This window comes from Oryctolagus cuniculus, chromosome 5, assembly GCF_964237555.1.
Source record: "Oryctolagus cuniculus chromosome 5, mOryCun1.1, whole genome shotgun sequence".
Classification (NCBI taxonomy): Eukaryota; Metazoa; Chordata; class Mammalia; order Lagomorpha; family Leporidae; genus Oryctolagus; species Oryctolagus cuniculus.
The window spans coordinates 9704975-9722146 of NC_091436.1; the positions used below are offsets into that span (position 1 = coordinate 9704975).

General features: G+C 60.2%; 1 protein-coding gene across 4 annotated transcripts in view; it reads right to left on the bottom strand.

The window, feature by feature from the left end:
• The window catches only part of SYNJ2 (synaptojanin 2), a 91771-nt gene that overhangs the window by 51490 nt on the left and 23109 nt on the right, over positions 1–17172 (bottom strand). For all 4 annotated transcript variants that reach the window (XM_051855211.2, XM_008263731.4, XM_070073332.1 and 1 more), the window contains exons 2-4: positions 13739–13825; positions 4717–4987; positions 109–334 (exon numbers count right to left, since the gene is read on the bottom strand). In XM_051855211.2, the coding sequence (XP_051711171.2) occupies positions 109–334; positions 4717–4987; positions 13739–13825 (584 nt within the window). The remainder of the gene's footprint in view (positions 1–108; positions 335–4716; positions 4988–13738; positions 13826–17172) is intronic.

The window sequence follows — 17172 nt, forward strand, 5'->3', positions numbered from 1 at the left end:
CCCGGGGGCAGCCATGCTCGGGAACCGCGTGGGCAGACGGCAAACACGTCTGCTGGAGCTGCACCCACTCTGAACCAGTCGGCGCCACACTCGGGCCTGGGTACCCACCTGCTCTGTCTCCACGAAGTTGGACACGTGGCCATCGTCGTTCACGCCGCGGATATGGAAGCGGGCGCCGGCGCACTCGCAGCCAATGCGGGAGATGAGGCAGGCCTTGGCTTGCTTGTGCGACGCGTACACGGTGCGGATGGTCACCACCCCACAGATGACCTTCAGCAGCCAGTCACAGCAGCTCACCTGGTGCTGCCGCAGGGGCACGTGCAGCCGCTGGTTCCTGCGGGACAGCACCACAGACGCCCGTCACCGGCTGGCTGCCAGGAAACGCGACCCCAAGTGAGTACAGATGAGGCACCCGAGGGTGTGGGCCCCAACGGCCAGTTCAGCACGAGGTAAGTGCGTGTGCGACCCAGGGGGCCACACCTACTGGGGGACCCCAAACATCAGGGCCACCGGGGTGCGGGGAGGAGGGGGACCCAGCAGATCGGCAGGGTCCACAGACGGGAGCAGAGGACCGACTTTGTGCCTTCCCGGGATTTCAAAGGCGTCTCTGCTTAGACCGTGAGCTCCACGTTTCAAAGTCCCAAACCTGCTGATCAAAGGGTGTTATGGATTGTGAGTAGATAATATCACGGTAAATGATAAAGTGGCAAATTACATAACTAAGCACATTAAATACATGAATACTTATTTAAATTATATGCGAGGGGTCTACAGAAAGTTCACGGAAGGGCTGGCATTGTGGTGTAGTGGGATAAGGTGCTGCCTGTGATGCTGGCACTCCATATGGGCCTTGGTTAGTGTCCTGGCTGCTCCACTTCTTTTTTTTAGATTTATTTATTTATTTCAAAGGCAGAGTTAGAGAGAGGCAGAGGCAGAGAGAGAGAGAGAGAGGTCTTCCATCTGCTGGTTCACTCCCCAGATGGCTGTAATGGCTGGAACTCTGCCAATCCGAAGCCAGGAGCCAGGAGCTTCCTCCAGGTCTCCCACATGGGTGCTGGGGCCCAAGGCCTTGGGCCATCCCCCACTGCTTTCCCAGGCCACAGCAGAGAGCTGGATGGGAAGTAGAACAGCTGGGACTTGAACTGGTGCTCTTATGGGATGCCGGCACTGCAGGTAGTGGCTTTACCTGCCACGCCACAGCGGCGGCCCCAGCTGTTCCACTTCTGATCCAGCTCCCTGCTAATCCTTCTGGGAAAGCAGCAGAAGACGGCCCAAGCCCTTGGGCCCCTGCACCCATGCGGAGACCTGGCTGGAGCTCCAGGCTCCCGGCTCTGGCCAGGCCCAGCCCTGGCTGTTGTACCCTTGACGGGGTGAACCAGTGGACGGAAGATCTCTGTCTCTCCTTCTCTGTCACTCTGCCTTTCAAATAAATAATCTTTTTTTAAAAAGTTCACGGAAATATGCAGTATGAAAAAACTGCAGATTTCGAAATTCTTTGCACCCAACTTTTCCTTAAATTCTGTTTTCCATGAAAAGCCTGAAGTGCCTTCGTACACATGCCCCAAAGTGAATATGGTGAGAGCATTATGAAACAGTCCAGAACCAACTCAGGAGAATGAAATGGAGGGGCTGGCACTGTGGCATAATGGGTAAAGCTGCCACCTGCAGTGCCGGCATCCCATGTGGGCACCAGTTCTAGTCCCGGCTGCTCCACTTCCAGTCCAGCTCTCTGCTATGGCCTGGGAAAGCAGTGGAGGATGGCCCGAGTGCTTGGGCCCCTGCACCCACGTGGGAGACCCAGAAGAAGCTCCTGGCTTTGGATCAGCACAGCTCCAGCCGTTGTGGCCAATTGGGGAGTGAACCAGTGGATGGAAGACCTCTCTCTCTCTCTCTCTGCCTCTCCTTCTCTCTATGTAACTCTGTCTTTCAAATAAATAAATAAATATTTTTTAAAAATGAAATGGAAATAAAACTTAGGGGCAGGCACTTGGCGCAGTGGCTAAGATGCTGTTTGGGATGCCCACGTCCCCTGTCGAGTGTTCGGGGCTGAGTCCGGGCTGTTTCCTAGTCCAGCTTTCTGCTAATGCACTCCCTGCGGACAGCAGGTGCTGGCTCAAGTCCTTGGGTCCCTGCCACACAGACTGCGTTCCCAGCCCCTGGCTTTGGCCTGGCCCAGCCCTCAGCTTTGCAGGCCTTTGGGGCGTGAAGTAGCAGATGGAACATATCTGCCTTCCAAATAAAATGAAAATAACTTTTTTTAAAAAAAATAAGAGCTGGTTTTTAAGAAATAAAATTAGTTAAAAAAGGGAAAACTATACAAAAGTTCCGGTACTTCCTCCCCCTGCCCAGGGGACTGGTCTGCGCCCTGGATTCCAGGGTCGGGAGGGAGGGCACCCCAACATTGGTCAGGGCGCTGAGTACCAGTCCATTGCCTGGGGATGGGTGAGCCCCTGCACCCCTAGAACGAGCCCACATGCAAGGTCCTATGGGAAATCCCACTTTACAGGTGAGGAAACTGAGGCACGCAGACGTGAGAGGCTTGCCCAAGGTCACGGAGCCGGCGCTCTGCACCTTGCACCTGTCCTGTGGAAGCCCTACTTTCACAGCGACGCCTCCCTGCACCCAGGGGACCGGAGCGGTGCACTGTGAGGCCTGTCACCAGGAGAGACTTCCAGGGAGGCGGCGAATCTGGGTCACGGTGCCCTACTTGTTTAAAAAAGGCCCCTGGACCCCCGCCCTTCAGCCTCCCTCAAAGACAACAGCAATTCCTCACTGCTGGAGACCCCTGCTGTGAGCGCCCAGTGCAGGTGGATCTGGGCGGGGGAGGGGAGAGACTTCTGCAGGCTCCCAGCTCCCTCTGCGGCCAGCTGCCCCCAGCCGTGACCACGTGACCACGGCCACTTTCGCCCCACAGGGAGCCCCACTGCTGCTCTGCCTAAGACGTGGGTCTCTGAGTATCACTCTAGAAGCCACGCCCTCACTTCTGAATCGCTCGGCAAATCTTGGATACTGAAAACTGCATGTGACAAGGGCGGGCCTCCAAAGATTCTGGAGTGTGCCAGACACACAGCCACGCCTGCTGTCACCAGGAGGAAGCGGAAGAAGCCTTGCCCAAAGGACAACCTGCGGTGAGCCCTGTTGCTGGTGACGCCTGCCTGACCCTGTGGGAGGACAGCTCACGCCCAGCAGGAAGAGACCGACTGTGTTCAAGAGCTCCGTGTCACTTGCTGCACTGGGAAGCAGTTCTCAGCGCGCCTGATCAGACCCCAAAGACAACAACCAGGTCACCTGAGCAGCCCGGGCAGTGCTGACCCCTGCTGACTCCAGACCTGCGCCCTGCCTGACTTGGCTGTGGCTGGTTCTGTGGGCTCCGCCCCAGCCCAAACGCCACGCCCCAAGAATGGATTACCTCCTGGCAGCCCAGCCAACCGCCTTCCTGCTCCCCAACTTGGATCTGGTCTGCAGCTCATTCCCTCTCCACCTCCAGCTCTGAGTGCCCCCGGGTCTCACTGTGCACCTCGCACCTGCAGACGCAGAGCTGGCATGCAGGAGGGACGCCGGAGCCACCTCCCACGCTTTCCCAGGGACCTCACCCCCGCTGAGGGCACGCGCCTCTGTTCACCAGAGTCCCCGTTTAAAACGGCTTCAGGATCTCAGCCCCTCCGCCCCGAAGTTGCAGCTGCCCTGGGAGGAGGGGTCGGGTCAGTCCCGCAGTGGTGCCAGAGTCACACTGGTCCCTGGGACAAGGGACGGGCAACCACAGCAAGGCTCAGCTGTGGTCTGCAGACCGCAGCCCGTGTACCTGGTTAGGAAGGGAAATGGGGAGGAATCTTGGGCCCAGCGAGAGCTGCTGGAGCAGAAACGGAATCTCATGAGGGCACCAGGAGACGGCTCTGAGCACCTGCGCCCCCAGCCTCAGCAACAGCAGAGAACCGAGTTGGAGGGAGGGCACTGCAGGAGCCAGGGAGAGTCTCCCTGCCCAGCAAAAGTCGGGAACTGATGGGTGAGCGGGCCCGAGGCTCCCCGGAAAGAATCTGCGCCCCAAGATGGATTCCAAGACAGCCCTGGGCGGGCCAAGGGAGGCAGGTGCCCGGGAGAGGTGCAAATCGGCTTTGTGCCAATTGGCCCTGTGCCACGGCTGGGGGAATTCGCGTGGCTTCTTTTAAAATGCAGAACTTGGGGCGTGACAGGCTAAGCTGCTGACCGAGACCCTGCACCCCACCCACATCAGAGAGCCTGGGGTGAGGTCCGTCCTCTGCTCTGATCCAGCCGCCCGCTAATGGGAAAGAGGATGGCACTCCTGGCTCCTGGTTCCAGCCGGGCCCAGTCTGCCACTGCAGCCATTTGGGGAATGGACCAGCAGACAGAAGAGCTCTCTCTCTCTCTCCCTGTCACTTTGTCAGAGCTTCACTCCTCTTTCAAATACATAAAACTGGTTTTCTACGCAGAACGCGGAAGCCCAGTGTTACGGAGCGTTTGTACTTCCATCACTTTTACCCCTGCCGGGCTGTCACACACCAGGTGCGCACGTGGGAAAGCAGCTGATTGACAAGCAGCCCGGGCACCGTCCCGCACCCCCAGTGCCCCGCCCTCGCCTGGGACCGGCAGGCGGTGGGCACGGGACCCCGGAGTCAGCTCTCTCTTCCTCGTCGTGCACAGTGAGCCGGGATGACTGAAAGCGCAGGCCCCCGAGGGGTGGGGACCCGGGGCTCTCACCAGAAGAAGGAGTCGCCGCAGTCGGCACTGTCCTCGCCCTGCCTCTGCGCCCGCACCGTCAGGTCGAAGCGCGACCCCTCGTTGGGCCAGGCGAAGTAGAAGATCCCCGAGCTGAGGATCTTCCGCAGGGCGCTCAGCCGCTCCTCCTCCTTGGCCTCCTCCTGCAGCGGGTAGAAGTCGATGGCGGTGATTTTGTAGATTTCGGCATCTGGAATCCTGCCCACGGACGTGCAGCCGGTCACCAGCACCAGGAAGCTCAGGCAGGTGCCACCTGCAAGAAGTCAGATGGGGGAGCTCCAGCAGCCCACCTCCCACCCAGGGGGTCAGTCCTGCCCCAGCCTGGCTCACGGAGGGGCCCCTGCAGGCAGCTGGCACGCCTGGCAGCACCTTGGAAGGGCAGGTTCGCAGCCCAGGGGACAGGACAGCAATCTAGGGGACAGCCTGCGGGGGTCTGCGAGCCCCTCCCCCGTGTGCGCCCTCCCCACTAACTCGGCCACCCCGGCCCCAGGACGCCAGCGGGCACAGCCCTCCCCAGCTGTCACGCAGACCCCACTCCACATGGACCTCCCCTGCTCAGATCCCTCCGTGGCTCCCTCCCACCCAGAGAGCTGAACCGGAAACTCCACCGGCTCCCTGCCACCCCCTGTCCCCGCCCACGTGGGGATGGATACCCTCTGGCCAGCTGTGCAGATGCGCTGGTCACCCTCACACCCTTGCCCGAGACTGTCCCCAGCCTGGGACGGCCAGCAAGGCCTCGGGGACCTTCCTGCCCCCCTCCCAGCCCCTCCTCGTGGTCCCAGATTCCGTCTTCTACGACAGCACGAGGCTTTCCCACACGTTGTTAGAACAGCCCCGTCTCCCCCACTTTACCTCCCCACCCCTTGGGAGCAGTTGAGCAACACCTCCTCCAAGAAGCCTTCCTTTCTCTCATGAGACACAGGCAGGTGCCCCCTCCTTGCGCCTCATCGTCAGCATCTGTCACACACAAGCTCATGACCCCCCCCCCACACACATCGTGTCCCCATGGATGGAGCTCCTCAGGGTGGGGGCTGTCTCATGACCATCTCCCCAAAGGAGGACACTCCCCAAATCAGTGCCTGAGAAAAATGACCCCAACCTCTGCTGACCCTGCGGCCAGGAGACACAGGTGCCTGTCTCCAGAGACCCGGCCATGCTGCTGTTCAACCACTCATTTCCTGTTCTGTACCCCTCCCCCATCACACACAAAGGTGATGGGTGGCTGGGGCAGGGTACGCCGAGGACACGGCCCAGGAGATAATCTGGGCAGGTACGTGGCCTTGGGGAGGCAGTCTGGCCACAGAGTTTTGAGGGATCGTCTCCCAGTGAGATCTGCCCGAGGGGCTGGCACTGCGGCCTGTGACACTGGCATCCCATAGCACAGCACCTGCTTGAGCCCAGGCAGCTCCATTTCCAGTCCAGCTTCCTGATAATGTGCCTGGGAAAGCAGTGGAAGATGGCCCAAGTCCTTGGGCCCCTGGTACCCACATGGGAGACCCGGATGGGGTTCCATCCTGCCTTCAGCCTGGCCCAGCCCCGAACATCGTCTGGGGAGTGAATCAGTGGGTGGATGATAGATCTCTCTCTCCTTCTTTGCCTTCCAAAAATAAACAAAAACAACTGGTCACCCCGAGCGATATGGGTGGTTGTTCTGTAGAGCGATGGTTTGTGAGGTTCCTGGAGGCCTGGGCACTGATGCCAGGTCCCAAACACAGCCTGTCCCTGCTCACCTCCTCCCCAGATTCCCTCCTCACCCTTGCCAGTGTGCAGCCAGGTAATGCCAGGCTTTCATTAGTAAGAGGGCCACTGCTCACAGGGGCCCACAGGTGCACCACGGGGGTGGAGAGTGCGGGCAGGGCCAGGGTCTTGGCTACATCAGACATCCTGGCCGCATCAAGAAACATAAACCACGTAAGAGAAGGGCAGTCACACTGGGGACAGCGACAGGGTGGGGCTGAGTTCCCCAGGGAGGACAGGTGAGCTGGCGCAGGCGCTCAAGTTCCCCAGCCCCCAGTGCTAGCATCGGCAAAAGCAGAGCCCCACGAAGTCCCCTGGAGGGGCCAAGGGAGGTCCCCACGAAGTCCCCAAGGGCCCTGAGGGCTGGGCTGGGGTGGGCTCGGGAGAGGCAGGCCCATCAGGAGCGGATCTCCAGCGCTGCACCCTCCCCAGGCCCTGTGGCGGGGGGGGGGGGGGGAGGCCCCTGGCAGGCATCCCTGCTGCTTGGAAGACAGCTGGCATTTCCGGGGCGGGCAGCAGGGAAGGGTTGGGGGCGTGCCACGCAGGGCTCTCCCAGCAAGGGGAAGAGGGGGGCGGACGGTGCCACCTGGGGTGTTTGGGCTCCTGAGACCCAGGACAGGGGAAAGAGAGGTGCAGGTGGCTAAGCAGGCACCCCCACAGCAGCCAGTACTGAGGGAAGCACTCACCCACACCAGGCCCTGCCCACCTGCATCGAGGGCGCTGACTTAACCCTTCCTGCAACCCCAGAGGAGGTGCCGCCACTCTCCCATCTTCCTGGGAGAAGGGTTGAGGAGCCTGCCCCAGGTCACAGGTCCGGGGCTGGGAGCCACACCCACTTTCTGGCTACACCGGTGGGGCAGGTTCTCCAGCGGTGGCATCTGGCTTTGGAGCTGGTATCCCCAGGCTGTTAACAACACAGCTTCTGCAAGGCTGCTGTGGCCATCCCCACCCCTCATCCGTGACTGTTCCTGCAGGGGCACGCGCCCATTTGTGACGCAGGTGTCGGGGTTCGCCCGCGGCCCACACTCTGCCTGGCCTGAAGGCTTTAGGTCAGGCTGGCTCAGTGCCCCCTTAACAGAGCGTCAGTCAGCTTCTCACTGCTTCTGTGCTCCCTATGGATCCAGCTGTAGGGGTTCTCACAGGCTGATTGGGGCGGCCGGGGAGATCCCACCGACGAGGGCAGAGGGTCGGCCCCATGGACAACCAGAGAGACACAGGGGGCCCTCTCTTCCTCCGATTCAGTAACAGGGCGCCACCCTGGCGATGCCACCCAACCCAGGGGGCTCCTGGAGGCTCCGCCTTCCGACACTGGGATTGGATCAGGCCTCCGTCCTTAACACACCACCCACGGCCACCAGACCACGCGCAGAATCACGAGACTTTGGGGCTTGAGCCACTGCTCTGGGGAGCCAAAGCCTGTTGGAACCACAAGGAAATCCTAAGCCCCGAGGTGACGGGAGGCACCAGCAGGGGGGGCTTTGGGAGGTGGCCGGGCCACACACAGCACGGTGTCTCTGTGACTCAATGTCCCCGTCAGAAGTTTCCATCGTTTAAGTGGCTGCACATCTCTTTTTCAGCGTATTCAGGGAAGCATGAAAGTGCTGGCCACCGGAGCCCAGCAGGACCTCCACGGCGACTTGGCGCATATTTTCACCCCCCACCCCTCGAGTCTGTCCCCATGTGACACAGTCCCAGGTCGGCACTGGGCTCTCCCAGTGCTTAGATGAGATTCTGAGCTATCACGCAATTATTCTTAGCAGACAATTGGCCCAACAAGGTACACAATATAATGCAAACAGAGCAGTCCACAAACAACCGTTTGACATCAAAAGCAGACGTGGGCGGAACAGGCATGGCTGAATGCTGTGTGCGGATGGGACGCACGCAGGCCGCAGGCCGCAGGCCCCTCCTGCTGTCACCTTCATCCACGTGGTCACCACGCACGCCTCGTTCACATCGAGGGGACCGGAAAGAGCTTTGTTACAGGAACGGTACTGCGTTCTCCAAAGCCCTCCTGAGTTAGAGCTAAACAAACCCCAGCCACTCTGCCCCAGAACTGTGGTTGGTGCCGTCGGCCGGCACCCGGCTGAGCTGCTCAGCTTTGTGGAAAGCAAACAACTGGATGCCCCGTGACCTGCGCATGACATGAGGGACGGTGACAACGGAGACCGGAGACCCGCCCCCTCCGTCACAGGGGCTCGAGGATGGGAGAGAGCTGAGGCTCTGCTAAGCATCTGCCCAGAACTCCCGGGTCTGCCTGAGGCCGCAGCGGGATGTGGGCCTGAGCCCCAGGCCCCCCGGTGCTGGCCACGGCCTCTCCCCCTCCTCCAGCCCCATCCCGCGCTGGGCTTCCTCTCCCTTCAATGCTGGCGTGACTCCATCCTCACCAACTTGTGCACCAGCCCTTTGGGGCACCCTGACTCCTGCAGGTTGAGCCTAGCCCCACACTGCTGGGGGGTCATTGTCGCGGCCCCCTGCACCTACACGGCCCAGTCCCGAGTCTCCCTGTGGGCGGGGCATACAGCCTGCTGCACTGGCTCACCCAGCTGCCGGGAGCCCCTCGTGCTCAGCTTCCCCGGCTCCACGGGGCACCCCGAGGTCAGCCACTTCAGTGTGCTCCCAGCAGAGCTCCCCTGGTCCCCAGAGAGCCGGTGGGGTCCGCCAGCTCCCCTTTGGGTCCAGGGACTAAAAACCTAAGTCCACTTGGAGGCTGCCTGAGGGCACCTCCCGCCAGGACCTGAGCTGCCCTCCAGAGACCTCCCTCTGAGGCCACTGCCAGCCCGGGGGAAGCCACCAGGAGTCAGTGACCCAAAGCCAGCCTTCGCGGGCGGGTGTGGGGGGGTGCTCTGCAGGCCACGCCCTCCCCCAGCCACTGAGGAAGGAACGGCAGAGCTGCGTGGGGTACAGGCGGGGAGTGCAAGCTCCTCCTAGCAGCTCCACACGGCCACCATCCCACACCTGACTCAACTCCCGTGCAGGGCTGCCTGGTACTGGTGGAGCACCCCACACTTGTGGGGAGCAATCCGGACTGGACTGAGTTACTGGAATTAAGACTTATTCTATGCATCTGCTCTCCCACAATATGGCGCTGGGAGAGAAGTAAACAGCTTCCGCACAGCTGCCTCCAGTTCAACCAATAAACTGTAGGACTTGCTCCTGATTGGAGAGCAGCGTACTCGGCGTGTGGGCAGCCGAGTTGGGATTGGCGGAGGAGGACTATAAAGGAGGAGAGAGACGGCATGCACCGGGAACATCTAAGGGGAACATCTATCTGAAGGAACACCTGTGCAGCCCCCGAGAGAGCCGGCCGGCGGTGTGCCGCTCCCCCGCGGAAGTGGGTAAAGTGGCAGGGGGAACTGCCCTTCCACGGAGGTGGAAGGGATAGTAGCCAACCCGGGAAGAACCAGCAGCAAACCCGGGGAGGGCCGAGCAGACAAAAAGAACAGCGCAGGGTCCTGTGTCGTTCCTCCACGAAGAGGGGGAGCGACAACACTCATTGAGGCCACCACTCCCAGTCCCTCGTGTGGATCTCTTAAGTAGGACGTAACATGGAGAGAAGCAGTTTTCCCAGTATTGCAGGTGGGAAGACAGCCTGAGAGATGACACGACCGTGGAAGGTTATTTGTGAAGTCGCAACTAGGATCCAGGAAGTCTGGCTGGTGGAGAATGGACAGGGCTCTCGTGTACAGCTTCACAGGCTGTGCACTGCACAAGTCCCGGAAATGCCATTCGCTACAGCCTGTGGTTCCAATAGAGTCCCTCGAGGCTATGAAACAGGTAGGGCTTGTGAGCTCAGGTTAGAGAGAAGCTAAAGTCCTATCATCACAGGGATAAACGCTTCGTCTGCTCCCCGCTCACTGTCTGTGTTTGCACTGGGCACACAGTGGGAAGCTTGTCACCCCAGCTAACCACGAGGGCCCAAGCCCTTCCGGCTGGCATTTCAGGGAAGGAGAGGCCCCGCAGGGCAGAGGCCTGCTCCTGGATCCTGCTCGTGCTGCCGCTTCGGCGGGTGGGACGCCACAGACAGAAAGGGACTGGGGCTCAGCAAGGGGACGTGGACAGGGCACGAGACCGAGGGAAAGCACACACCCAGTGTGGCAAAGGATTTGCAAAACTCGACCTGCAGCCAATCCAGCCGTGCTGCAGCAGCCCAGGGCTCCGTGCCAGCCGGGCGGCGGTCAGGCCTGGCTCTCGCACTCCACACCTCCAGCCGGTCCTGGGGCCCCGGCGGCCTTGTCAGTGCTTCAGCCTTTAGCCAGGCACGCCGGCCATCCTGGGGGCTTCAGACAAAGGCCCATGGGGGCCCTGGTTGAGGAAGGGCGGAGGGCCTTGCCCAGGCATCTCTAGGGAAGCCCCCACCCCGGGAAGACCCCGCTGAGGCGCAGCATGGCCCCTGGCCTGCTCCTACCAGATTTCTCTGGGGCTGCCCAGGACAAAACTGGGGATAAGGGAAAGGCCTTGTCCTTGGTGGGCAAGCTGCCTGCCCCTCACAGAAAAGCAGAGAAGCTAGTAGAAGGCACCCTCCACGCCTCAAGGCACAAGTTTAAAACCCAGGTTGTCTGAGCCGAGTTGTTTTATTCTAAAGGCAGAATGAGGCCGGCGCCGCGGCTCACTAGGCTAATCCTCCGCCTTGTGGTGCCGGCACACTGGGTTCTAGTCCCAGTCGGGGCGCCGGATTCTGTCCCGGTTGCTCCTCTTCCAGGCCAGCTCTCTGCTGTGGCCAGGGAGTGCAGTGGAGGATGGCCCAAGTGCTTGGGCCCTGCACCCCATGGGAGACCAGGATAAGTACCTGGCTCCTGCCATTGGATCAGCGCGGTGCGCCGGCCACAGCGCACTGGCCATGGCAGCCATTGGAGGGTGAACCAACGGCAAAGGAAGACCTTTCTCTCTCTCTCTCTCTCTCACTGTGCACTCTGCCTGTCAAAAAAAAAAAAAAAAGGCAGAATGAGAGCAAGGGAGAGACAGGGTGATCATCCATCTGCTGGTTCATTCCCAATGGCCATGATGGCTGGAGCTGGGCTGGTCTGAAGTCAGGAGGCTGGAGCTTCGTCCCATGTGGGTGCAGAGACCAAGCACTTGGGCCATCCTCTGCTGCTTTCCCAGTTGCTAAGCAGGGAACTGGATTGGAAGAGGAGCAGCCAGGACTGGAACCAGCGCCCATGTGAGGCGCCTGCGTCACAGGTGGTGGCTTCACCTGCTCTACCACAGCGCCGGCCCCCAGCTCTCTCCAGCTTCCTGCTAATGCAGACTGGGAGGCAGCAGGTGAGGACCCAAGTACCTGGGGCCCTGCCACTCATGTGGGAGACCCAGAGTGGACTCCTGCTTCGGCCTGGCTCAGCCTGGGCTGGGGCAAGCATCTGGGGAGTAGGCCCGCAGATGCAAGATTTCCGTCTCTCTGCCCTTCAAATCTATTTAAAAAAAAAAAAAAAAGCAGAATTCACCACGTGTGTATCAAAGCTGCCAGCACTCAGATGGCAAGGACTGAAAGACATCCGGGCGCCCAATCCATAAGGTGAAGCAAGGTGACTCGGGGGGCCGGGGGGGACCCAGGACCTAAGCCTCAGGGCTTCCCTCTGTGTCTGCAAACGCAGTAACAGCAGCCACTCCACGGGCCACCGGGAGGGCCGAGGACGCCATAATGGCAGCCACTCCACGGGTCACCAGGAGGGCCGAGGCGACAATATACTCAGAGCACAGTGGCCGCTCGGTGCCGTGGCCGAGCTGCCGGCTGGGACCCCGGCTTCCCACACCAACCACAGTGCTGGGTTTGAGTCCTGGCTATGTCTCTGACTCCAGCGTTCCTGCTAACGCACACCCTGGGGGGCAGGAGGTGATGGCTCAGGCAGCTGAGTCCCCGCCCCCATCACGGGGTGGGGGGCCCTGAACCGAGACCCCAACTTCAGCAGGTGCTGCAGGTGTTTAGGGAGAGAAGCAGCAGGTGGGAGCTCTGCCTGCCTCCACCCTTCTCTTCCTGCCTCACGAAATAAAACTAAAAGCTTAGAGAGAAAGCCCCAGTGAGCGTTAGAGCCACTGCATGTCATCGCCTTGGGGTGCAAGGGCCACGCGGATTTTTTGGTCGCCTCGGAAAGACTTCCAGGGAGGGAAAAGTCCTACAGCACACAACCTGGCAGGCAGCATGTTTGCGTGGGAAAAGCAAGTGTGGGGAGGAGGTGAGACCCGGGTTTGAATCCCACCCAGGCTCCTTACTTTGCATAACAGGGGCACAGACACAGGAGAACACTGAAGTCCACGTGATTTTTAAGAGGAAATACGTTAACCTACGTGTGGCCCCAGGCACAGACACCTAACAACTGCATCTTTGTCACCCGAGCACTGATGCTTTTCCCCAAAATTTCCTGTCTGGAAGCGATCAGTTCAGGAAAAGCCCACCCACGGCAGAGAAGAGCCAGACGGACCAACGCAACAGCCTGCTCCATGGGTTCCCCCAGCCTCAGGCTCTGTACCGGCTGCCGCGTGGGCCACGCAGCGTGGGAAAACCACACTGCCCAGATGGAGACAACTCACGGCCACCGCCGTTTCCCCACACAGGACCGAGAATCAGAACGGGACCGCGCTCACGTCTTGGCCTTAGAGTCACCGCTGACACGGGATGGGGTTGCGTCAATTAAGTGAGCCTGGGGGAGGAGGGCAGAGGGCAGGGAGGGGGACGCAGAACCAGAGGACCGCAGAGCCGGGGACAACAGAGGCGACACAGACGTGGCCGCAGCCGCCCACGGCAGCCGGCCACCGGCTCATCCCCGGAGTCTCATGGCCGGGGGCCAGAGATGCCCACGTCTTCCTCTAAGTTCTCCCCCTCACCGAGCCAGAGCTCACAGCAGTGTTGGGATGGGGTCTCCTTGCCTGCCCCTCGCAGCGTGCACTGAGCACGAGACGTTGGAGGTCTTACTCTCCTGGCCAACAACTGCCAGCCCAACCCCTCCACCTGCCAGCTGGACCAGAGGGATCCCAGAAGTCTCCCACCTCTGCACATCTTGTAAAGCAGAGAGTCCCTTGCAAATGAAAAAAACACCTTGGGGCAGGAGCCCCAGCCCAGACTTTGGAACAACTTGGGTCCTGCTGGGACCCAGCGCCAGAAGCCACGCCCCCCCCCCACCTGCACAGATAGGTTCACAGCAGGTGCCAGGCACCCCGATCTCCCTTGGGAGGCAGTGGAGCTGAACATGCATCTCCTTCCACAGCGTCGGGCACGGGAGAGGCCGCCCAGGCCACACGTGCTGGGCAGCTGCCCCGGCCAGCCAGTACTCACCGGATCTTAACCTGAGCTCGCCCAAGCAGCCGTAAGCGTCCGTGAGCTTGCCATAGTCTCCTCTGATGACTTCCTTCTCTTCCGGAGCTGGTGGGGGAAGCAGAGCAAGGCATCAGCGGCACTGCGGCTCACCCGGCTCCTCCACGCCGCCCCGTCCCAGCTGGCTCCCCACCCACACCGACCAAGCGCCAAGACAATAGCTCCCCCGCGCACGGAGGTTTGCGACTCTCAGATCGCAGAGCTGCAAGCCCATACAAGGTCTGCTGCCTCCTGGGGACTGGCAAAGGTGGGGTGAGCTTCAGGGTGCTCCACGGGGCTGAGGCTCTGGCTCCCAGCTGGGAACAGGGCTGCGGGCCCCGCCCCCCACTGCGCATGCTTGGACATGGGAGGGAGGCAGCATTAACCTCCTTCCCATCAGTCCATCCACCCCAGGGGACCTGCTTCTAACCAGGAGACCCTGAGAAGAGGGGCCTGGGCGTCAGGGGCTGTGCCTGATGAATGCCAAGGCCAGCCGCATGCCCTGGGTTGCCAGCAGTCAGGCCAGCTGCGTGCCCTGTCCCCACGTGTGTGAGCAGTCACTGTCCAATGCCCCAGCCACACCCAGCAACCGGGCACCAGAGGCAGGGGCCCCAACCTTCCCCAGGGGGCACAGCTCCCTGGGCTGTCCCAGGGCCGGGGGCAGGCCTGCGGACCCCTCCCCAGAACAACGTGTTAGGCACACAAGGACATGGGTGAAGCCAGAGAACATTACTCCTACGAAGCCAGCACAGACGACCTCAGAAATATCCCACCGACCTGAGTGGTCCACAGCAGGAAAACAGAGAAAGGCGAGTGCCAGGGGCTGCGCACAGAGGGAAAGACAGGGCCACTGCCTGTGAGCACGAGGTCTCTTTTAAGAGGGACGAAAATGTTCTAACATTAGATGGTGGTGATGGAAAATATACTAAAAATCGGGTGTGTTGTGCTCTAAGGGCTATGTGGTGCACGAATTCTATCTCAGTAAAGTCAACAACCACCAAATAAGTCAGGCCATAGAGGATAGCACCCTTCCTGAAAGCTGGGAGAGATTTTGTAGGGGTCGGCGCCGTGGCATGACTGGTTAAGCTGCCACCTGCAATACCGGCATCCCATATGAGCATCGGTTTGAGTCCCGGCTGCTCCACTTCCAATCCACCTCCCTCCTAATGCATCTGGGAAGGCAGCAGAAGTTGTCCCGAGTGCTTGGCCCTGCCCCACGCGGGGCCCCCGGCTGGAGGACAGCGACACCACCCTGAGATGGCTGCAAGCTGAAAGGCGGTGGGGCAGTGGTTACACAGGCGGCGAACGCACGGCTTTTGCTGCCTACCTGCCTGACGGGAGGACTTGCCAAACTGATCCTCCTATTCTATGAACAGTCCCTGAGGAGCCACCCCCCCCCCCCCCACCGAAGCCTGGGCTGCTTCCACCACCGTGGAGGTGAGCAAATGCCTTGCTCTGCTGCCTCCACACCCAGAGTTAGGGAATTTCAACCAGGAATCAAGATTCCAAGGGCAATGTTGGACAGATGAGTGACAGAGCAGCCCCTCGAGCCAGCCTGTGAGCCGGTGATTGGCAGCTGCCCCACCTCCTCCACCTGCCCCGCCTCTGTCGATGTGCACTCAAGAGAGGCAGGTGCAGGACTGGGCGAGGTGCAGAACTGGGTGTTTCCGGGGGAAGCCTGGTTTAAGCCGATAGCCACCCTGACACCTCATTTTTAAAAAGATTGGTTTTGGGGCCGGTGTTGTGGCAGAGTAGGTAAAGCTGCTGTCTGCAGTACCGGCATCCCATGCAGGTGCCAGTTCAAGTCCCAGCTGCTCCACTTCTGATCCAGCTCTCTGCTATGACCTGGGATGGCAGGAGAAGATGGCCCAAGTGTTTGGGTCCCTGCACCCACACTGGAGAACCAGAAGCAGCTCCTGGCTCCGGATCTGCTCAGCTCTGGCCGTTGCGGCCATCTGGGGAGTGAACCAGCGGATGGAAGACCTCTCTCTCTCTGCCTCTCCTTCTCTCTCTGTGTAACTCTGCCTTTCAAATAAATAATTTTTTTTTAAAAAAAGACTTTTTTATTTACTTGAAAGGCAGAATGACAGAAAGAGAGAGGAGAGAGAGAGAGAGCGAGCCTCTCTCTGCTTGTTCACTCCCCACACAGCCATGACGGCCAGGGCTGGGCCAGAAGCCAGAAACTCCGCCTGGTCTCCCACGTGAGTGCGGGGACCCAAGCACTTGCACCATCTTCCGCTGCTCTCTCAGGCGCATCAGCAGGAAGCTGGATCGGAAGCAGAGCAGCCAGGACTCAAGCTGATGCTCCTATGGGGGTGCTGCATCGCAGCCGGGGCCTGCTGCTCCCAAATCATTCTCCTCCAGGGGCCCGGAAGGGCAGGGCATGGTCAGGGTCACCCAGAGAGACGGGACAGACCAGAGGCTCGGCTCCCCTCTGCTGCAGGCAGTGCCCAGACCCCCAGCATGCAGGCACCCTCGGGTCCTGTCCCTGGGGGCAGTGCCGGCCTATGCAGGCATTAGCAAATGCCAGCCCGCTGTTCCCAGGGCGCGTACAGGGTTAGGTTCCTGGTAGCCTCCGGCCAACATTTCCAGTAACCAATCAATGCATAACCGTGTTTTATGGGTTTCTGTCTGAAGACACTTCATTGCATAAACACTGCTGGTTTATGAGCTCACTGCCAGCAGGCATGAGGTTTATGGAGCACCCGGAAGTGGTGTGTAAGGCCTGTGCCCGTCTTCCTGTGCCACGGGTGACTACAAAAGGGCCGTGCGGGCCATCTGGGGGTCACCAACACATTTCCAAGCACAGGAGAATTTATGAATCTGTAACGAGTGAGGACCCACAGCACAGGGTGGAGGGGCCGCCCGAACCACCCGGGACAAGGGCTTCTCACTCACCCGGGGGGCACGGGAAGTCCCGGCTGCCTCTGGAGCCACCCAGGACCACTGGCGGAGGAATGTGGGGGCACCTTCAAAATCGCATGCAAATCTGTACATGTATTTCTTTTTTTTTTAATTGATCTGAGGCAGAGAGAGCGAGAACTGGCTCCCACCTGCTGGTTCATCCCCAGTGGTCAGGGCTGGGCCAGGCCGAAACCAGAAACTTAATCCAGGTCTCCCGCATGGATGGCAGGGACTCAAATACTCGGGCCACCACTGTGCCTCCCAGGTGAGCATCCCCAGTGTGCAGGAGTCAGTGTTGAACCCAGGCGCCTAAGGGATGCAGGCTTTTCCCCCGCCCCCGACACGCCTTCTTATGGGGCTCGGAGCCATAGTTTCTCACAGGCCCTCAAAAAGGGGTTAGTGACTCCAAAAAGGTAAAGAACCTGTTCAATAGTTTCATTTTTTCCAATGCGTGCCTGAATTTGACTGATTGGGCATGTTGTGGGGGAGGGGAAAGGCATGCTCCCTAAAGG